Raw genomic sequence first — 22,574 nt, forward strand, 5'->3', positions numbered from 1 at the left:
GTGTGTGATCTTAAAATCCTGTTTCATAATTAAATCAAACACCTAGTTTTCAATTCCCTAAAGTCCCTTTTTTTTTGTCATTTTTAAAAGCCATTACCCTTTTTTTAAAACTTGTTATACATACCTATATTCCCAAGGCTGATTCCGCAACAATCTTGAGTCTTCCAAATGGTGTAAGTCACGAGAAAATATATAGAGTTCTAAATCAAGATGAACGAAATAAAAATGCCAACTTAATCTATCTAGGTCAATGCATTAACACTTTCCATGGATTATTTTGAAGGTGTAAATTTTTATTTTTTATCATTTCCTCTATAGCGATGCCACTCTTTTGATTCCAAGACAAAAGTCAGCTAATGTAATTTAGGGTTTGGGGTTTGTTCTCCAATACTGAGATCTCTAGTCAATCAAGTATATTGAGATCTCTAATCAATCAAGTAAAAGCTGGATGATTAAGCCGTTGCAATGCCTCCCACTTTTCCACCATGGTAGTGTTCTTTTCCTAAGGCAAAGACATGATATTTTACTTTCTTAAATGTGGATATAATTTTATTTTCCAACATGCTTCTTTCTCATGAATTTATTTATTTTTAAGTTGATACCACTAGGACTGGCATTATAATTAAATATAAGAAATATGTCCAGCATGAGTATAGTGATTATTTTATGTAATCAACAACCTTAAATATAGCAAATGTTTTGTTTTTCTACATCGATACGTAAATATTAGTCTAACAAAATAAATAATTTATTTTTTTATTTTGAAAAATTGACAAATAAATAAACATGTCACATGGTGTTGACATTGTTTTCTCTTGGGGTATGTAGCTAACATGATATTTTTGTTAATTGTGACTTGTGATCACCAGAGCAGGCAACATAATATTTTATCTCCTAAAGTATGAATACAATTTTGTAAGATGACCTATTTTCCTATTCAATTATTTTCTTGCTAGAAACAAACTACTTTTCGTAGTTTTCCATTTGGAATTCACTTCAGAAAATAAATAAAAAATAAGAATTTACTTCACAAATCAGAAAATGTATGATGCCTTATTAGCATTAAGCAAACTCCTCACTGCATCTTGCTCCAATGCATCTTGCTTTCTTACTTTTAGGTTCTCCCTTCCAACTCCATTTGCCCTACTCCTCCTTGTTGAACAAATCCAATTTTCAGTTTCTTAAGATGACGTCTCTAGAATTGGAATGCAGTATCATGTCGACCCATAAGCTGGCTCGGATTTAGCCTAGCCCAACACTTTTGAGACCCAGCATTAGAGCCTAATTGGGTTGAGGAAGCAATTCTAAGCCCAACGCAAAGCTATTTGAGCTATAGCATGAGGAGTTATGCCATGGCTAGTGGTGAATATCACTTTTAAAGAGAGGCAAAAATGTGTCTCACCTTAATATAAACCAAGTGTACATGGTTACCATAATAAGCCTAACTAATTCTTGAGTCCACTAATCCATGTTTTTCCCCTCTTACTTTCTCTAGATTGCTCAAATATCATTGGATCATCAAACATCATTTTTCTAGATTTGGACCCGATTTGTGAAGAACTTGTTGAAGTTGCAGCTCGACCAGTCCACCTTTTGCTTCTCCTTGCACTTGGATGATGGTTAAACATGGGAAAATATAAGTTTGAATCACAAGTTCAAAATCAATTAAGCTAAATTTTCTATTAGCTAGGTTGTGTTTAGGGCATTGGGGCTCATTAGTGAAAGTTAAGATTCAAAACACCACTCTATAGTTCTTAATTGGTTGTTAAATGCTTTGATCAACTTTCTCCTAGTGTTCGATTTTTCTATAGCATTGAATATCATAGTCAGTATTAATTTATGAGGGTGAATGGGTACATCAACTCAACTTGCCCACAATGTTTGATTTTTCTATAGCATTAATTAACCATTATAGTTAGTATTGAAGTATGAGGGTGACTAGGTACATCAACTTGTCCACAATGTTTGATTTTTCTATATGTAATGTTTTGTAGCTAGTCAAGCACGAGGAGCTATCTAATTATTAGACATACACACATGCTTGTGAAAGGAGGAGGTCCTTGCAAGTTGTTATCTTATTTAATAGGTGAAGGATTAGAATTACTGAAAATAATTGTCTTAAGTATGTGTGCATGTATTTTTTTATTATATTAAATACATATTTTAGACATTGTTACTAAATATTGGATTAAAACATGAATTTCCTAAGTAATTAAAATGACTACTCTTGAACTTGAATTCCCTTCTTTCCCATTTTAGCAAAAAAAAAAAAACAAAAAACAAAAAAAAAAAACAAAAAAACAAAAAACAAAAACCTCCCTCTTATAGACGATAATTACTGCAAATTGTCAAATTGTTGGAAGATGCATGTTTTAGGGTTTTGCTTTGATATTTTGTTGCTACTAAATAGATTGAACCAATTTAATAGTCTTTTACGCTCTCCACCTAAGACAATTATATGTTATTTAAAGGGGATTTAGGGTGGAAATTTCATTGCAAAGCATGATGGAAGGTTTTTGTGTGTTTTTTCAAAGAACTAACATAACTAAAGTTGATCTCAAAAGCAAATCCAGAAATTTATTAAAATCAAATCTGAAATTTAAAGGAGGGAAAAAAATAACAAAGAAAAAAAAACTCATATTTGGTATAAGTATATATTATAATTGATTTTTATAAATTTATGAACCTCCAAGCTAGTTTAATAAGTTCTATCTTATCTATACACCTTTCTCCATGGATTATTAGGTATCAATCAATTCTGTTAGTTGCATGTTGCCATCTCTACTTCAAGTCATATTTATGTCTGGACATCTATGGATGGACCTTCTACCAATGCAAAGCAAGTGGAGTAGCAAAATTTCTTAGTCATTGTATCACGAATCTTACCATATTTTTTCGACTCTAATTATGACAATGAATGGCATCTGACACTCAGCCTCTCAAAACTTGACTAGGTTCCTGTGGGGCCAATGAGGAAAGAAACTGATTCATGCATCATTTTACATAAGGGACTGCAATTATTTAAGTCATGTGAGACTATGCAATACAACAATAATCATTTGAGTCCTTTGGTGTGCATTAAAGCTTTGTTAAGTATGACCTTAGTTATGTATGTATATATATATATATATATATATATATATATATTTCGATTTTATTTAAGTTTTAAGTCCACCAGGTCATTTGCACAAGGAAGATGATTACATATAGTGTACTTGGACGCGTGTACTATTCCCATCCCGGGGTGAATGATCATAATTGTACCTCACCAGCCTGAGAAGGCAGAGGGGTCGACAAAGCCAGCTCATGCAGACAAAACGGTCAGCCATTGTGGGCCATCCGACCTAACAACAAACTTAATGATGAAACGAACCTGAACTCACTCATGCCATGTTTCCACATTTCATTGGGTTGACTTGTAAAACTCAAAAAGTTTGGTCTATTTAAAGGGGGTCACCTCAGCCTAGCCAATTAATACTCAATTCTGAGCTCGGACCCCATCACTCGCAGCTATGTCAGAGGTCTCTATGCCCCTAATCTCTTTACTCCCTTCACACCCATTTGATTTTTTCATCTGAATTTCACATTTTCTCGCTTATCATTCTGGAGCTTCATCAATATAATCTGTAAAGTTTAGATTTCCACAAAGTCCTCTCTTTTTAAGCATGCTTAAGCCCACCTAGAAGTGCTTTTATGAGAATCACTTATCAACTGTTTCTTTAAAAAATACTATAAAGAATTTTAAAAATTTTTAAAGGTATTTCATAAATTTTGTTAAACCCTTATTTTTTTTTTAAAGACACTTTTCATGCTAAAAGCACTTGCTAAAATGATTACCAAACAGACTTTTAGTGTTGTTTCATAACACATGTTGTGGCTGAATTATATTGGATATATTGGAATGCTATAGAACAATCTATGTATATATTCTTATCCTCTTCTATTTGTACCCAATCTCAAATGCAGCACATTAATAATATTGATTCCCATTTATTGGAGAAGAGGTTCCATATCAGGGTGCAAAGGAATATGGCATGGGCTAATATTGTGTAGCACGTACCTTTTTCTGGCTTCTTTATGCACTCAATTTCAGATTACATGCCATTACTCATCTTCAACCTGCATTTCCCACCTTCTGCTTCACAATTTCCACACACAGGTTTTGACCAATTCATGGAAAATCTAGATTCCCCATATTCTATATTTAATAGGAGTGAAGCTTTGGAAATCTAGAAGGCAAAATATATTCATAAATAAATTAAAATAGACATTGCTCATAGATACATACTGGAATACAATGTATGGTATTATCGGCATAATTCATGTAGTATTATGGTCCTATCACATCTAGCACATTTCACATTTCTAAAGATAAAAGAAATAGTCCTTTAAATATAAGGACCAACTTACTTTTAGTGTCAAGAAAATTGACTCGATGGTTTTATTTGAAAAGTCATATTCAATAAATAAAGCATCAAAATTGACCACATGTACAATGGTCCACAAAAATTATTGAAAGGGTGTGAGTTGTAGGAGACCATTTTAAAATTTTGAATATTTATTTACTCTTACAATTTTATGCTCATAATGAATTATAGTAATAGACATATATCAAGGAAAGGTTTGAGCTCTCAAATTGTTACTTCTTTGTTAATTCTCTCTCTATTAAAATGCAACTTTTGATTTGAGAGCCTGATTTAAAGTGCGAAGGGTAAGATCAAAGTCCTAATTAAATTTCAATAAGAAGTAGAAATCTATGAATGAAGAAATCAAAGTGTCCATTAATTTGAAGAACCATATATGGAATAGTGCAATCCAATGTCCAAGAATGTAATTGTAACCTTTGGAGGGCCCCAAGGACACTTCTCTAACAAAAAATATATGGAATTACTTACAAAAGAAATGTTGTAATTGGCACTATTGATCCTTGAAAGCCTAGATTATTACTAGCAACAAGTTAGAACAAAATAACTTACCTGAACATCTACAACCCCAATAATTATTTTTGTAGAATACTTGAAAAAAAAAAATAGAACTTCAAAGGAAATGGAGGATTTTCTTTGATAATTTTACGAGCAAGCAAGAACACTATTCAAACATCTAAAATGATATTTTATTACTTGTACATAACCTTACTTACAAGAAACCAAACTACTGTTTGAAGAAGAAACTTTATTTTATTACATACACTGATCTCATAGAAACCTTACACATAAAACACAATCACACTTTATTATTGGATTACAAAATAAGCAACTGGATGGAGTAGGACTACCTTCCATTTAAGCTGATTGTACCCATGGAATTGGATGATGAAATTGGTACCTCTACCATGGATTGCTCATGATTCTCGATAGACCATAGAGTTGGCTTAGGAGGCATTTTCAAGAGTTCAACCTCTCCTTCAAGCATCTCCAATGTTTTGCTCATTGAAGGACGATCCACGGGCTTCATTTGTATACACCATAGCGCAACTATCACCATTTTCCTTACATACTTTTTTTCATCCTCAGTGGCATCTCCCATTTCCATGTCCTCTCCTTGATCATATCTATTATAAATCCATGATGGGAAATATATTTGACTAGAATGTTCTGCAAATGCATTCACATTCTTCCTTTTCCCTACCATTTCCAATAACAACATTCCAAAACTATAAACATCTGCCTTAAATGATACACCTCCAAGGTTTTTGTAGAACAATTCGGCAGCAATGTAGCCCAAGGTTCCTCTAGCAGCAGTGATGGATACAATACTGTCATCTATTGAATATAATTTTGCAAGACCAAAATCTGAAACTTTTGGTGTGAAGTCTTCATCAAGAAGAATGTTGTGTGGCTTGATATCAAAATGGAGAATTTGCATGTCACATCCTTGATGTAAGTATTCAATCCCACGTGCCACTCCAAGTGCAATCTTGTATAATCTTTCCCAACTCAAAGGAATGTTGTTTCCTTGGTCAAGAAAAACAAACTTATCAAGAGATCCATTGGGCATGAAGTCATATACAAGAGCCCATTTTGATCCCTGTATACAAAATCCAACAAGTCTCACCACATTAACATGATGAATCCTTCCGATTGTAGCAACTTCATTGATGAAATCTTGCCCATTAGCTTTTGACATAACTAACATTTTTACAGCCACAATGCGTCCACTTCGGAGTTTTCCTTTGTACACAGAGCCAAAACCTCCTTGACCTAATTTATTCTTAAAATTATGAGTCATCTTTTTTAGCTCTGAATATGAGTACTTGATTGGCTGAAGATTTTTATGGCTATGTAAAAATTCTTCAATACCATCATCCAATGATAAGTGTCTTCGTCGAAACTTGTAGATTAAATAGACAAGCAGACACAATATACCAAGTACGTTCCTCCCGATGATGATCATGGCTACATATAAATCACATGTTAAAAATATTAAAAAAAAATTAAAGGAAGGTGTATCATCATCCACATTCAATTATCGAATCCAAATAAGATAGTTTAAAAAGTCGTTTCACCTATATAATTGCTTGTTGGTTGACTCAATAGAAAGATGTTTTTAGGTTTCCAATCAATGTAGTCATGTTCCTCTTCTACTTTTGAGGTCAAAATGATAAAGGCCAGAATGAGAGAGAACATTTGTTTAGTTGCTTAAAATCGGGAAATGGAATTGGATGCCCAATTTTCAATTTGGTTGTACTCTAAAGAAATTTAAAATTTAATACATAACAAATTTGCAAAAATATATAATTTCATTTGAAATTAAAATTCTGAAGTTCATAGAAATGGAATTCCAATTTATATTTGTACAACCAAATGTAGAACAATAAAACTAGGCACCTCTATGCAATCTTCTTTGAAAAAACTTTTAATAGACTAAGGCAAAATGAGCTCTAAAAAAGGCATAGTATCCTTTGCTATTTATTGAGATCTGAAAGACTTACCTATGCATCTCATTAACCAACCTGCAAAAATAAAATTAAAAAATGATTAAATTAAAAAAGAAAATTCACATGCATTACATATTAAAGATGAGCAATAGACCAGTATAAGAGAGTTATTTTTATTATTATTTATTGATTGAAAATCAAGAGAGACAGATATACAAGAAAAATTATTACTATTATTAAGTGTGCATATAAATTATGTGTATTATTAATTATCAAGTTGCAAGGAGATTATGTCCTTAATCTAAACATTTATTATACTAAGGGTTAATAATAAAAATAAAGTAGTAGTTTACTTAATTGAATTATCATAAATAAATAAAATAAATTATCAATCATTACATAAATGACAATCTCAATTTTATATATATATGCATGGGATTAAATATGTAATTGAATATAACATGTCTTTTATATTTTTATTATTATTGCCCAATTTATGAAAATTAGATAATAATAGAAACTCTGGAAGCCTTACCAGCGTAAAGTGCAGATTCATAATAATAGTAATACTCATCATCATATTCTTTCAAGCCTGGATGATGAAATCAAGTAATTAAATAATGTTAGTGGTAAAACTAGATAATGATATTTTATCTAAAAAAAGGAACAAAATAAAATAGAGAATCACCAACTACCGCAGAATTGCACCCACATGGCTCTCCTCAATTTTTTTATTTAACTAAAAAGTGATTAATCTTCTGTTTTTTGGAAAAAAAAAAAAAAATGCCATGACAGCAGTGCTACTTTTTAGTAATTTCACTCCCTAATTGTTTCCCAAATTGGAAAATGCAGTTTAATGGCATGCTTTATTCAAATTCAAAGCAATGCTTCATTCAAACAAGAGTTAAGTAGGCCTCACCTTTGATTGAAAAGGTCCTCCCATCTGTTAATTAATAAATAAAAAAAATACAAATTAAATTTAACATGAAAAAGATACAGGACAATGAAAGATGAAATTTATCAGGAAATAAAAAATCAAAGATAAAAACTTGACTCCCAAAGTCTCACCCCTTAAAGATTCCAAATAATCAGAGAACCAATTCCTGGAGTAGCCTGCAACATTAAGCCAATTAAGCAACTAATATTAGTTACCAAGCAAAATAATTAAATAAATAAATAAAATTAAACATTTTTCATACTTACCCTTGATGCATTGTATGGGAAAATCTACTAAGCAGCTTAGCCCTTTCGCAAAGCATTCGCTTTCGCAACCGAAGTCTGACACTGAAAGATCAAGCCCCAGAAGCAATACTTCTTGCAAATCTGACATTGAAAGATTGCCGGGCTTCAAGGATTGAGTAATAATAGTCCTGCTAATGGTGCATGAATACTTAGTATCATTCACCAGCAGGGAGTCTCCTCCGCTGACTAGTGCATAAACATATGCTTGTGAGGAAGGTGAAGTCACATCGCTTCTGTTGCAAGGAGTGATAGGAATATAGTTGCTATCACTTATTGGCTGCTCGCAGTTCATCAAAACCGTTGTATTGGTCACTCCCAGTACCCGATAATAATTTGACTCAAAGCTGTAAAATGACGAGGAATAGAGAGGAGTTGAGAAACAGTTGCCCTTTTTCACCCCAGGATCCACTACCCGAATGGTATAGTGATCGTAGTTGATATCAGCAACATAGTATTTCTCACCCTCCCAGAAGTTTACCATAGTACGATTGTTTTCGCAGACCAATTCATGGTCAGAGTCACCACACCAGGACGGATCACCTTTCAATCGGAAAGGGCAGCTGATGTTTTGAATATCCCCACAAGAAGAGGGCCGGCAAGTCTGGTTTCCATTAGCAGCACAAATTGCAAGCAAGAAAGTGTGGAAGAGCGCAAACACCACAAGTTTTGCTTCTCTAAACATCATAACATTTGAGAGAGATACGGAGCTGGAATTCTTTTGTTTTATGTTTAATTTAAGAGAGAGATATCAAATTATGGCCCCAACAGGGTTGCGGTCCCAATTTTCCTGCAACTTGAAAAGAGTGTGAAATGAGCCTTATTGACCGTTCTGGTCAACTACTTTGATTTTTCTATGTATGGATAACTTCACATTGAAGATACACATACCCACTCTTTGTTAAAGATCAGGTTCAATCATTAGAGGCTTCTGAATTAGCATAGTGAAAATGAAAATTAAGGATCACCATATTTGATATTAACCCTAATTGCTAGAATGATTTTTATATAGTTTTTTATTATTTGTATTTTAAGTATTATTTCTTTTAATCAAATTTTGATTTTTTGAAAAACATACGAAATAAATAAAACAAGACGGTCCACTAAGATTGAAATTATAATAAATAAAGTATTATTAAATTTTAGAGTAGGTAACGTGAATGTTTATACGTTTTTATGTTCGTGTTGAACATCATGACATTTGAGAGAGATATACTAAGCTGGAATTCTTTCATTTTTAATTTGAATTTCTCAAACAGGCTAAACCAACTTGCGATCCCCATTTGACGACTTTGATTTTTATGCACGCGGATAACTTCACATCCTGGTGAGTGAAAATCTATTAGTAAAAGTGACTGAATAAAATGTACAACCGCAGTAATCCTCCTTCCTACAATTCTTCTCTATAAATTTTCAGGCTAATCTCCTCTCGATATTTGTATCTCCCTTTCCACTTTCTTTCCTATCCCAGAGACTTCTGTCCTTGGCAAAAATCACAAATTCCTTCCATAAAAATGGATCGATATCTCTGTTTGTTTTTGTTCTTGTTTCTGACCTTGTTTGTGGAGATGAGAGGGGGCCGAGATGAGTGCATGACATCGAATGGTTGTGGCGACCAGGGTCCACTCATCCAGTTCCCTTTCCGTCTAAAAGACCAGCCACGCCACTGTGGATACCCAGGATTTGAGTTATCTTGCACTGAGAATAATCAGACCATGCTAGAGCTGCCAGTTTCGGTAAAGCTCTTGGTGAAGAAAATAGTTTACAAATCCCGGGAAATCATTGTCCAGGACCCGGATAATTGCCTTGCGAGAAAGCTTCGAAACCTCAATTTAGCTGCCTCCCCCTTCCACTTCAATTTTGAGGAGGACGTCACCTTGTTCAATTGTTCCTCATACAAAACAGAATCATATGGTTTTGATCAGTCCATCCCTTGCCTTTCTAACCCTGGTAACCCAGTTTATCCTGTTTCTTCCTCCAGATCTGTCCAAGATACGGATCTATCCTCTTGCCGCAGGCTTTACAGCGCTTCAGTTCCAATTGATGATTGGGATTATATATTCGATGGACGTGCGTTTTCTTTAAAGTGGTCACATTCAAAAATATGCAGATTGAAGAAGAGTGATAGCACAGAAACTGAATGTATTAAAGGTAAAGGTACTCTATGCATCTTAATTCCCCATTCATCTTCTTTTCATCTTTCACGCTCACCTCATATCCTCTACTATGATTTAATATACAAATGCTCCATTTTGGAATTAAAAAAACCATTGTAAAGGATATGAGCTGATAAATTCTGCTGATTGATCTCTAAATCTGAAAAAAAAAGAGATCAATAATTTGATCTGAAAATCACGTTTTATTGGGATTTTGAAAATCTGAAAAAGAGAGAGAGAGAGAGAGAGAATAATTTGATTACAAGGGATAAAATAATCTCTAAATCTGAAAAAATAATTTGAAATAATTAGTGAAAATAATTTTTTACATTTTAAAACTCTTGTTAGATGAATTTTTGGGTAAAGTAATATATTCTTTTTCTTGCATTTCACCTCAAAACATTGAGGTAAACTAACAGATTGAAACTAAGGCCCCTTTTCTTTTCTTTCTTCAAATTTTCTGGGGTTGATAAAATTAAGGGAAATAATTGAACAGAGAGTTAAATGTTTATTTTGGATTTAATTTTTTGAAAAATTAAAGAAATAAAAGAAAAATGTTAAAGTCCTTTTATAATGCATTCTTTCCTAGCTACTTACAATTAATATTTTTCTTTATTTTCTGCTTATTTTTCCAAGGATGTGAACCTAAAAATACAAAGTAATACAATTGATATTCAAGTATTCCTTTTGGATAACGAAATATTTAATAACAAAAAATTACTAAGATTGTTGAATATTGTTGATTTTCTTAATTTTTTTTTTCATATCCAAGTGGACCATACTAACCCTTAATTTTCCAAGTAATTCATCTTTATTTCAACTCTCAGTAATTACAATTATGTAAAAAACTCCATAAACATCATTTTTCTAGTTTTAATGGTTATCCACATAGATGACTTTTCCCTTATACCTAACATGAGAAGTTCAATGTTAATGGTCAATCGAATCGCCAAGTGTCATCGTACCTACCAATTGGATCACTGTATATAATGGTATAGAATAAGGATAGAGATTTCTTCACATTCCTTTTACATAGAGTTTCATTTTTATTTTTATTTTTATTTTTGTCATAAAATTGGATGAATTTGTGTTTAGGGAGTCATGAAGACAATACAGTATTATGAAACATAAAACTATGATACATAATAAGGATTAGAAGGGTATGTTTTAATTTCCACTACAAGTTAGGATAGAGTTAGTAGCAGAATTGGTACTGCCTCAAAAATGAACCATAGAATACAAGAAAGGGACCCAAAAAGATAAGGTTGAAGCCTAGAATAAAATTAATTAGATTAAAATCATATCACATGAACATGTAATTTAGCATGTTTTTATTAATTCCAAGAGCATAACAAGCTAATTACTTTTTTTTCTTAATTTTTTATAGGTGTATCGAAGAAAATAATTGTGACAGGTAATATTCTATTTATACATATTTTATTATAGAGATAAAAATTCTTAATTTGGTTATTTTACCTATTTATTTAAATAAAAAGTTTAAGTTTTCTTCTTTTTATTTATGCAGGTGCAATCTTTGGTTTCTTTCTTCTCATGTTAGTAATTGTTGTGCCTTATCGTGTCTATAGCTCAAATAAAGTAGAAAGAGATAATAGAGTAAAGGTTAAAAAGTTTCTAGAAGACTATGAAGCTCTCAAGCCCTCAAGATACTCCTATGCTGATATTAAAAGGATTACGAGTCAATTCAAAGATAAATTAGGGGAAGGAGGATATGGAACCGTGTACAAAGGAAAGCTTTCAGATGAAGTTTTTATTGCAGTAAAAATCCTTAACAATTCTCAAGGAAATGGGGAAGAGTTCATTAATGAAGTCGCAACAATGGGTACAATCCACCATGTTAATATAGTTCGTTTAGTTGGATTTTGTGCTGATAGATTTAAACGAGCTCTAATTTATGAGTACTTACCGAATGAGTCATTGGAGAAGTTCATATTTTCAAAAGTTGTCAAGAACTATTCACTTAGTTGGAAGAAACTTCAAGAAATTGCTATAGGTATAGCAAAAGGAATTGAGTATCTTCATCAAGGTTGTGATCAAAGAATCCTTCATTTTGATATCAAACCTCATAATATTTTACTTGACCACAACTTTAATCCAAAGATTTCTGACTTTGGTTTAGCCAAATTGTGCTCCAAGGAACAAAGTGCAGTCTCTATGACAATTGTAAGGGGAACAATGGGCTATATCGCTCCAGAAGTGTTATCTAGGAATTTTGGGAATGTGTCTTATAAGTCAGATGTTTATAGTTTTGGAATGTTGTTACTCGAAATGGTTGGAGGAAGGAAGAACATTGATGTTAGTGTGGAGAGTACTAGCCAAGTATATTTCCCAGAATGGATTTATAATCATTTGGATATAGGGGAAGAATTGCATATTCGAATTGAAGAAGAAGGAGATGTTGAGATTGCAAAGAAATTAGCAATTGTGGGACTTTCATGTATTCAATGGTGTCCAGTGGATCGTCCTTCCATGAAAATTGTGATTCAAATGTTGGAAGGAGAAGGAGACAAGTTAACCATGCCTCCTAACCCTTTTGCTTCAACAGTTCCAACAAACTTGAGTAAGCCAGGTAGAGTTTTTCAACAAGAGTTAGCAATAATTTCAGAACTAGAGTAAAAATAATTCTCTATATGTTCAACTTATTATGAATGTATAGTTTAATAAAAATTCATATTGTAGTTGTTCATCATCATAGTATCTTTATTTATATTTCTGTTAATTGAACAAATGATTGTATAAAATGATTATACCAGTGGCTCAATTGATGTTAGATTCCAGAAGTTCTTACTCCCATGTAATGTATTTCTTGTGTATTAAATTTTAACGAATATGTCTAAGAATATTCTCGCAACCCAATTTATAGTTCAGCTACACACAACTCTATAGATCACCTTTCAATCAAGTAAGAGTAACTAATGTCCATCACATTCAAGATAGAAAGTATTGCACAAAATAGTAAGAATTAGATCTAGGAAACTTGAAAATAAGAGTCCCATCCACTACACCCATATAGAGTTTCTTTGGTTTCTTTTTTCTTTTTTTTTTTTTTTCTTTTTTGCCTTTACCAGTTTTTTATTGGACTGAGAAGTAAGATTAATTAGTTATGTAATGACTAAATTATACTGAATGGTGATGGCTCGTTGGAGAACTTTGCATTGAATAAAATGGAAATCGATTTCAATGTGTTTACTCCTTGCATGAAACACTGGATTTGCTGCTAGCTAAGTAGCACTTTGGTTATGGCACCATATTAATGGTGAAGATAGGGCAGGTATCCTAACAATAAAGGAGTTAGAGAGTTAGGTGAATGCCTGATCTTGAACTTTATCAATACAAATTACCAATGGACCATATGTACTAGACCACGAAAAATATTAGATTGTGGGAGAAATGAACCATATGATATGTGACCATGTAGTAATCATTGAGAAAGGAAAAAAATATGGACTCAATAGATTATGTAATAATAATAATAATAATAATAATAATAGACTCAAACTCTCTCAATATATGGTATATATTGTTTAACCTAAACAACAAAAAGCCCAGTGGCTGAGAACCTTGATGCAAACAAGCTTGTCTTAGCCGAGAGGTCTGAGGGTTCCTCCATGTGTTTAAGATTAACTACATTTAGGCCCGAACATCAAATTAATGGAACAATCTACTCTGTTTTACTGGGCCAAGCCCAATGGTAGGTCCATAGGCAGAGCTTGGATCATGTGCTAGTCAGGCTGGGTTAGGCCTGATACATACCTAATTTGATCATGGCAGCCCAATAAGATAATTATTTTCTTTGTTTTGTGTTTTTCTAATTTTTTTTGTTTGTAGTAATTAATTATATATTATAATCATAGCAATCATTATAACTATTTTTGTTATTAAATTTTTTTGTTCCATTATTTCAGAATTTCTAATTTTATTTGATAAATTAATTCTTCATCATCATCTATTAAATCTTTACTTAAACTTATTTTATTTTTCTTCCATTTTCTTCTTACAACTTTCATGTCCTTATTTATGTTTTCCATAAATATAACAATAATTTAAACAAAAATAATAATTACCTGGAGATATACCAAACAAAACATACACTTCTTCAATGAAAAAAGTGACACAAAATTAAAATATAAATTCTAAAGAATTAAGACTAAATTAAAACAAATTTAGAATTGTAGGATTTTTAAAAAAAATTATTTGATAAATTTTAGCTTTTTAAGCTATTAAAGTAAAATGAGGGTTTATCCCTTATTCTTTAATAATATATGAAAAATTATTTATATAATAATGAAAAAAAACTTTGGAACGTTTTCTTAGTTCTTTTAAAAAATTTCTAGTTGAAAATTATTAAGGTAGTAATGAAAACTATAAATTATCATTCTTTCTTCTTCTTCTTCTTATTCTTTACCCTACTGCAAATTCTTTATCTCCATATCCAGTGAGTCAATTCTTTTGAAGGTTTTTCTTTGCATTTGAAGGACTTTAATTCTTTTACAATGAGCAAGGTGGAATAGGCTGAATGAGGGAAGAGGTCATGACCTTCTCAACTCAGCTTCATCTTTATGGAAAAGTAGGTAGTGTATTTCTAGAAAGGGAGAAGGAATTTTTTTTTGCTTTTGTCTTGCTTAACTGACTATAAAGGCCACCAAATTGAAAAATGAAGCACTACGTTTGAGGATGCATGTAATGCCACTAGTTTGCAGGAAAAGGATAGCAGAGAATTAAGCTAAATTTATCAAAAATTATATTCAAAGGTTAAATCCCGAATATCATGTCTTTATCTTCATGTAGGAAAGGAAAAATGTGTAAAATGAGTTTAAAATAACATATAAATATAATTTATTAATTTTAAATTTATTTTTAATTTTTTTTCTCTATTTTATTTTCATTGTGTTCTCTCAAATTTTCTAATAACTAAATATTGCTTTAGTTTTAAGAGTTTCTAACTTCAGTTTTTATCCAAAAACCTTAGAAGAAATTGAGCACATGAAATAATGTTTTTCTTAAAAATTCCTCATATATACTAAGTGGTCATCATAGAAAATAAACTATGACTTGTAACTGAAGCATAAGCATTCCAACAGTAGAAATGAGCAAAAGAGGGGGGCGGAAATTCCCAACCCCATCCTCCCCACAAAAAAAGAAACAATAATAATTGTCCAATTGTTTCCTGTTTTCTTACTTTTAGGGTCTGCCTTTCCTAAAAGGGCTCCGTTTGCAGACCAGATTTTCAGTTTTTAAAGACAGGGTCTCTAGAATTAATATGCAGTATTTGGTCCTTAAAGGCCCAGCAGACCCATGGGCTAGCTGGCAGGGCAGGGCTAGCTAGCTTGGATTTGGGCTAGCCCAGCACGTTTGAGGCTTAGCATCATCATAGCCCAATTTGGTCGAGGAGGCAACTTTATGGTCAACACAAACTATTTGGGCTAGAGCTTTTTGTTTATATGAATTGCTATTATTACTATGTCTATTTGTGAAATTAGAAATCTTGTGCGTGAGATTGATGAAGACTTGACCATTGTTGATATTGGAATATTAATTGAATTTATAGATAAAATAGAAATTTAATGTTGGGGATAATCACGTAGACCACTTGTTCATTCTTTTCTAGGTAGTTCCATATATTAAGTAAGGATTAAAATATCTGAAATTAGATAAATATTGGTTGTTGAAATCTATGTACAAAAATAAAAAGTATTTGTAGTAATTTTGTTTAAATTTAGATAAATTTTGATAATTAATTTTTTTATATTTAAATAATATTTATATTAACTCAAGAAAAAAGAACTAAATACAATACCAATGGCTATGAATGTTAATTTCTTATTTTAAACTTAAAAATTATTAAAAAGACAACTTAACTCTACAACATTAAGTGATTGGAGAAATACTCAATTTAAAAAAATAGCTTTCAAACAAATCTTTCATTTTCTTGTTTTATAAAAAGCAAAATAGGGTAGTAGAGCACATCAATGGAACTTTGTCAGAAAAAGTTCCATGTATGTTGTCAAATGGTAAATTGAGCAAAAAAAAAAAAAAAAAAAACATTATAAATTCCCGCATCATTATGGTTGAGGGAGGAATGGATCGCTACTATAAAAGCTCATATAGCTGGGGAAGGAATGGGTTGCTGCTATAAAAGCTCTTATAGGAATATATGGCCCAATAGGCACAACCACATGGGCTGGGTTGCTGCTATAAAAGCTCTAATAGCAATATATGGCCCAATAGGCACAACCACATGGGCTGGGTTGCTGCTATAAAAGCTCTAATAGCAATATATGGCCCAATAGGCAGAATCACATGGGCTTGTCCGCGACCATAGAGCCACTATATAAGCACTATCTCTCCTGCTCGGTTTAGACTGCTGGATCCACTGAGAGCCATGTCTTTTATCCTTCACTCTTCTTAGCCACCATTGAAGACCATTGAACTCTTCTCCCAAAGCCATAATACCCATCCTCATCACTGTATATTTCTCCGACTAGATTGTTGTCGTCACTGACATCCTCATCACTGAGGGGGCTTAGATCAATGACCAACTCGCTCTAGCCACTTCATCGCCCACATCTTCCAGGTATTCTTTCGATTCCTTCCAGGGCTTCACACTCTGTTATTCCTTTCTTTCTTTCTTTGATTTCAAATTGGGTTTCTTTTCATCACTTCTATTTCCTCCCATCTCTCTTTTTCTGGTTAGGGTTAGGGTTAGGTTTGTGTTTGGATTCCCTGGTATATATTTACTAATTATTATGAGCATCAATCCCTCACCATACTTTCACATACCTCATCTCTGCACTCTTATTCTTCTTTCCATTTTCATGTGCATCGAAGCTTAGCTTGGAAGCAATGATTGCTCGTGTTCCTTCTCTTTTGTGTTTTTTTTGTCTTCCGTGCATAAGATGAAGTTGAAGATTTTAGTGACATGAAGAAATTCAATGCAGTCTACTATTATTATAGTGCCTTGTCTGCACCTAATGAAATCAAAGGCTATGGAAGCTTCGAATAGAGCAAAGCTCTTCATTTTGCACCCTAATTAGGATGCTACACTTTTGACTCATCTTAATCTTGTTTCCTTTTTTTTTTTTCATTTTATTTATCTATTTATTTATTTTTTATTTTGAATCCATCAAAGTAACCCCCTTAGACTACTTTTGTTCTTCATGTAAACACTAAGAAGAAGGAGGAAAATGAATATTAAGTTTATCGAAATTAATGGGTATGGACTAGAAGCATTTTGTCAAAAATGTGAAAATTCAGATGTTGAAATTCATGTCATTTAACTATATTTATCTCATGTATAATTGCTATTCAGGAGAAAAATTTGATAGGTTTTGGGGTTTATGCAATTTTGAAGGAAGGAAAAGGCTTCCTAATTTACCTCCCTCAATTTTCATTTCTTAGGATTCAAGTGGTAATCTTAAATGGACTTCAACATTTGTTTTTCACCAACCATTCTTTTACTTCTATACAAATCCTGTTATCTCATGTATGGGGCAAATGCAATTTTGTGATTTTCTAACTTCTTAAAAATCAGGAATTGAATTTTTAGGCTCATTTTTTCATTTTTAATTCAGCTGATTGACATAAGCTTGATATTTGTTCTTTGAGTGGAAATTCTGATGCTTACAGGAGAGACACTTTACTAATTTTATCTACTAGGTTGAAGGCATCTGCTTTTTCTTCCTACCAATTTACTAATTATCAAATTCCTTTTCTTTCTGGTTGGTTTTTCCCTTTCCTTTTTGTTTTCATTTGAGGCCACCATATCTCAGGCAATTCACATCCTGGGAGAGTTAGCTACAGATCAAGGTATAATAGCCAAGATTGGCTTATAAATATCTAAGAATGATAATCTTACCATTCTTTCATTCTCTTTTATTGAGCACCCCTTTTCCTTAATGTAGAATATTTGAAACTCAATGGTACAAAGAGATACAAAACTCAGAAGCAGTTTTATATTTCACATATGTCATAGAGGTCTAATTGAAAGACCAATTGAAAGAATCAAACTTTGAATCTTAGGTATTCAGTTATATGTTATAACATGTCTGACAGGTCTCATCCGCCTAATTTGACAAATCAGATGTTAGCAAGATGAGGGTTAGCTTAGGAGGTCCCACAGCACAAGGCAAGCCACTTGTGAGATTAAGCAGTCTGATTTGGAATACATTGTTTGGCTTCACAAGTCAATACAAGGCAAAATTAAAACATTGATAATTTGATTTTAACCAAAATTGATGTCTTAACCACCATGTTTCCTTTCTAAATGAATTAAGATGGTTCAATTTGAATGGATCCTAATTAATTGGGAGATTCAAATAAGGTCACTTGCTGTTAGAAATCGTTGCGAAGAGGAACTAACACAAACTTTTGATCAACCTTTGCCCTGCATCATGTTTGGCCCTCGAACCCATATTTCACCTAATTGATTTGGTGGAAGAGGCTTCAATGTATCTATGGTAACTATTTGGGGTTCATCTTTTTTTCTTTTGGTAGATCATTCTCTTTTTTGCTTTTTTTTTCTTTGTTCCTTTTTGGTATTCAAGTTACAAATCATTTAATCAAAGAAATGATAACCAAATTTTTTTTTACTTTTATTTTAATGTACCTTCATTTTTGGGTGCTAGGAGTCTTGTCTAGTGTTTTTTTTTTTTTTTTTTTTTCCAGTTTTTAATGTTTTTGGGTTTTCTCAAAATATAATGTAACTTCAAAGTTCCATCAGAGAAAAAGAAAAAAAAAATGCAATCCCCATAAAAGAAACAAAGATTCATTTAATGATTTCATCTTACTAGTCCCTCTAGCCATATATCTGAAAGGGGTTTACTATTAAGCTTCTTGTTTAGCTATTTGCTAACATCAGCCAATTGCCAATTGTTTAGCAATTGGGGCTGCCATCTCTCCAACCTCATCATACAAAGGTGGACAATTTGAAATCAGCTTACTGGTCTAGAAGAAACTTAATTTTTTTTTTTTCCCCTTTTGTTCCTTTTTTTCGTTTTTGATATTGAATATGCTAAAGCTAAATGTGATTGCTATGAAAGTGCATTACTTACAATAAGCATAAGAAAATTTAAAAAATGAATTTGTTTATTAACTTAATCTATTCTATAGAGCGATTTTATCATGCAATGATTTTTCCTTTCTTTCTTTCTTTCTTTTGATCATTGTATGAATTATTACAATAATAATAGTAATAAATAACAAGTAATAGTTTTTATAATATAAAGTTTTATATGAAAAGAAATGCTTAAGAAATTAAGTTTTTTCTAAGAAACAAATGAAAAAAGGAGTGAAACAGAAAATACTTTTTTTTCTTGTATTCACATAATTGAAGTATCCTAAAATGATAATTAAGTATATAGAGCATCTTCTTGAGTCAATTTTGGTCTTCAAATATTGAACTTGTGAATTTACTTGCTGGCTTTGTATTTAGACTGCCTTGAACTCAATGATTTGAATCTGAAATCCTGTTCAAATTTCCATGCAGGTAGTAGTCTGATGCATTTCTCTGAGGTTATGATCTTTCCCAAATCCTCCCTGGTTAGATCATAAGTAGAATGAAAATTTTAGAGTCCTAAGTATGGCCTTTCTAAGGTTCTCTTTTAAAATACAAGTTAACAGGTTCATTATGTTGCATCACTAGTTTGTTATCTCTTAAATTCTATTATTATTATGTCTGCATTCCCTATTTTGACAAATTGAAAAATACCAGTAGAAATTGCTTTATATTTTTATTATAAAGCAACAAGATTTTTTATTATACTAAAAACAATCTTTATATTTTGGTTTTTTAAAATTAGGTGTTTATTACATGTTCCAGGCCTAAGCAGTTCAGTAATTTATGCTTTAAAGATGGTTTGTACTTATAAGTAGCTAACCAAGTCAAATAATCCGCAAATTAGGCTTAAGGTGAAAATTTTCAAATTACGAAAATTTTACATTTGTCAAAAGAAATGAAAAAAACCAAGTTCTTATGTGGAATGTTTATTTTTATTGATCTTAAAGGCTAAGTTCTTGGCCTAACTGCTGAAGAAGTTGTTGGACAGGTCTAAGGTTCAAGAGGAGTCCCAGCCGACTTGGCTCCCAGCAGCCCAGCCTCAGAGATGATGTCCAATGTATACTTGTGTTGACATAAGAAGATACCATCTGAGTTCCTCGCCCCAAAAAATATTTTAATTTTCCTAGATCCTTCATATGAGAACACCGACTCAAATAATCTTTGAACTGTTGCACAACCGTTCCATCATTTCCAGATATAATTACATCATCAACATAGACAAGAACATTGAGTTGAATGTGTTGAGCTTCATAAGTAAATAATGAGTAATCAAAATACGACTGTTTAAATCCATAACTTGTCAGCGTCGCTGCTAACTTGGCAAAACAGCACATGGGTGCTTGTCGCAGACCATATAATGACTTTCGAAGTCTATAGACTTTACCTAGTGTTGGAGACGCAAAACCAGGCGGCATTTGCATATATACCTTTTCATCTAACTCACTATGCAGGAAGGCATTATGTACATCCATTTGATGCAGTTCCCAACCCTTCGCAGCTGCAACGGCAAGAAACGTTCGCACTGTAACCATCTTTGCTGTCGGGGCAAAAGTCTCATTATAATCTATGCCTTTGACTTGTTTGTTTCCAAGAATCACTAAGCGCGCCTTGCATCTCTCGATGCTTCCATCAGAATTATATTTAATCTTGTAGATCCATTTGCTCCCAATTACTTTCTTCTCGGGAGGCAAGTCTTCTACTGTCCATGTTCCATTGTCTTCAAGAGCCTGTATCTCCTTTCTCATACGTCTCTTTCCAACGTTCATCTTTTATTGCCTCAGCATAAGTGCTTGGTTCATACCTTGTGGTAACAGCTGCTAGAAAGAACCGATGTTGTGCAGAAAATTTATCACAATTCACATAATGTGCTAAAGGATAGGGTATACCTGAGGATTTTGACTGGAACGATAAACTCGCTGAGGGGCTTACTCGAATGGTATGCGTTACATAGTCTTTCAACCGAACAGAAGGTTGCTTAATCCTTTTTTCCCTTGCCAAACTATTCCTTAGACACCATAGGTCTTGACACATCGGTGCCCCCCCTGTCTCCTACTTCAGTATTCCCATCAGTAGCCATCTCCATATTATGTCCCATCTCAACATCAATCTTGTGCTCTACATTCGAGATAGAAGCCTGTTGCTCCTCCATGTCATTCTGCATATACGGGTCCTCATCATCTGTAGAGTAATCCACGACTCTATTCTCGGTCAAGAAAAAGTTGACAACATTGTTGAAGTACGGAAATTCTGCTTCAACATAGATTACATCCCTTGAAACAAAATATTTGCCGCCTTCCAAGTCATATAACCGCCAACCTTTCTTTCCAAACGGATACCCAACAAAAATACATTTTCGGCTCCAATTAGCAAATTTGTCTTTATCCCGATTCTGGCCATGGGCATAGTACAAACACCCAAAAGTTCGAATGTGCTTATAGGAGGGGGCTTGTCCGTATAAGATCTCATATGGTGTCTTACCATCCAATAAAACAGATGGTGTCCTGTTAATCAAATATCCAGCTGTAAGAACACATTCACCCCAAAACTCAATAGGTAAGTGTGCCTGAAATCGCAGGGCTCTTGCTACATTGAGAATATGACGATGCTTTCTTTCTACACGCCCATTTTGTTGTGGTGTCTCGACACACGAAGTTTGATGTAAAATTCCATGTTCAGCAAAATATTTTGTCAAACACATAAACTCAGTACCATTATCACTCCTAACAATTTTCACATCTTTTTCAAATTGTCGTCTCATCATTACGATGAAATTTTTAAGAACACAAGCAACCTCATCTTTTCTATTCAACAAATATATCCACACCGCACATGAATAATCATCAACGATTGTCAAGAAATAAATACCTTCACAAGAAGCAGGAACCTTATAAGCTCCCCATAAATCACAATGAATCAGGTCAAAACATTCTTTAGCTTTATTATCACTAGAAAAGAACACTTCTCTGGTTTGTTGAGCTCGAAAACAAATATCACAAAACTTATTCTTCACACCATTTCTACCAACACTATCAACTTCATAAATTAAATCTACTACCCTAGAAGAGGAATGACCCATTCTTCTATGCCAGAGCTCATAAGACGCAATACTAGTTGTCTTGTAAGCACGAATAGGAGCCACTTCCTTGTGAAAATAAAGCCCCTCGTGTTGTTCACCCGCTTCAATCAGCATCCTCAAATTGTGGTCCTGTATAGCACAAATTTTATTAGT

The 22,574-nt window shown here is 32.8% G+C and overlaps 2 protein-coding genes across 2 annotated transcripts; one reads left to right on the forward strand and one right to left on the reverse strand.

Moving 5' to 3' along the window:
• Window positions 1-5,091: 5,091 nt before the first annotated feature.
• On the reverse strand, window positions 5,092-8,834 carry LOC117933606 (rust resistance kinase Lr10-like). Its single transcript, XM_034855060.1, has 6 exons — window positions 8,081-8,834; window positions 7,946-7,990; window positions 7,797-7,820; window positions 7,413-7,469; window positions 6,932-6,952; window positions 5,092-6,395 (listed from the first exon to the last, which is right to left on the reverse strand). The coding sequence occupies exons 1-6, from the start codon at window positions 8,802-8,804 to the stop codon at window positions 5,272-5,274; spliced, it is 1,995 nt and encodes a 664-aa protein (XP_034710951.1). The 5' UTR covers window positions 8,805-8,834; the 3' UTR covers window positions 5,092-5,271.
• Window positions 8,835-9,547: 713 nt separating this feature from the next.
• Window positions 9,548-13,054, forward strand: LOC117933610 (rust resistance kinase Lr10-like). Its single transcript, XM_034855064.1, has 3 exons — window positions 9,548-10,267; window positions 11,660-11,686; window positions 11,798-13,054. Exons 1-3 carry the CDS (start codon window positions 9,631-9,633, stop codon window positions 12,904-12,906), a joined length of 1,773 nt encoding a protein of 590 aa, XP_034710955.1. The 5' UTR covers window positions 9,548-9,630; the 3' UTR covers window positions 12,907-13,054.
• Window positions 13,055-22,574: the final 9,520 nt, after the last annotated feature.

The sequence above is a fragment of the Vitis riparia genome, chromosome 16, assembly GCF_004353265.1.
Source record: "Vitis riparia cultivar Riparia Gloire de Montpellier isolate 1030 chromosome 16, EGFV_Vit.rip_1.0, whole genome shotgun sequence".
In the NCBI taxonomy this organism is placed as follows: Eukaryota; Viridiplantae; Streptophyta; class Magnoliopsida; order Vitales; family Vitaceae; genus Vitis; species Vitis riparia.

Excerpts from the sequence above, each read along its gene's own strand:
- LOC117933606 (XM_034855060.1), bottom strand. The coding sequence starts at position 8,804 with ATGATGTTTAGAGAAGCAAAACTTGTGGTGTTTGCGCTCTTCCACACT. Across the intron at positions 7,470-7,796 it reads GAGGACCTTTTCAATCAAAG|GCTTGAAAGAATATGATGAT; the intron begins GTGAGGCCTACT and ends TTCATCATCCAG. Across the intron at positions 6,396-6,931 it reads TTGGTTAATGAGATGCATAG|CCATGATCATCATCGGGAGG; the intron begins GTAAGTCTTTCA and ends ATTTATATGTAG.
- LOC117933610 (XM_034855064.1), top strand. The coding sequence starts at position 9,631 with ATGGATCGATATCTCTGTTTGTTTTTGTTCTTGTTTCTGACCTTGTTT. Across the intron at positions 10,268-11,659 it reads AGAAACTGAATGTATTAAAG|GTGTATCGAAGAAAATAATT; the intron begins GTAAAGGTACTC and ends AATTTTTTATAG. Across the intron at positions 11,687-11,797 it reads GAAGAAAATAATTGTGACAG|GTGCAATCTTTGGTTTCTTT; the intron begins GTAATATTCTAT and ends TTATTTATGCAG.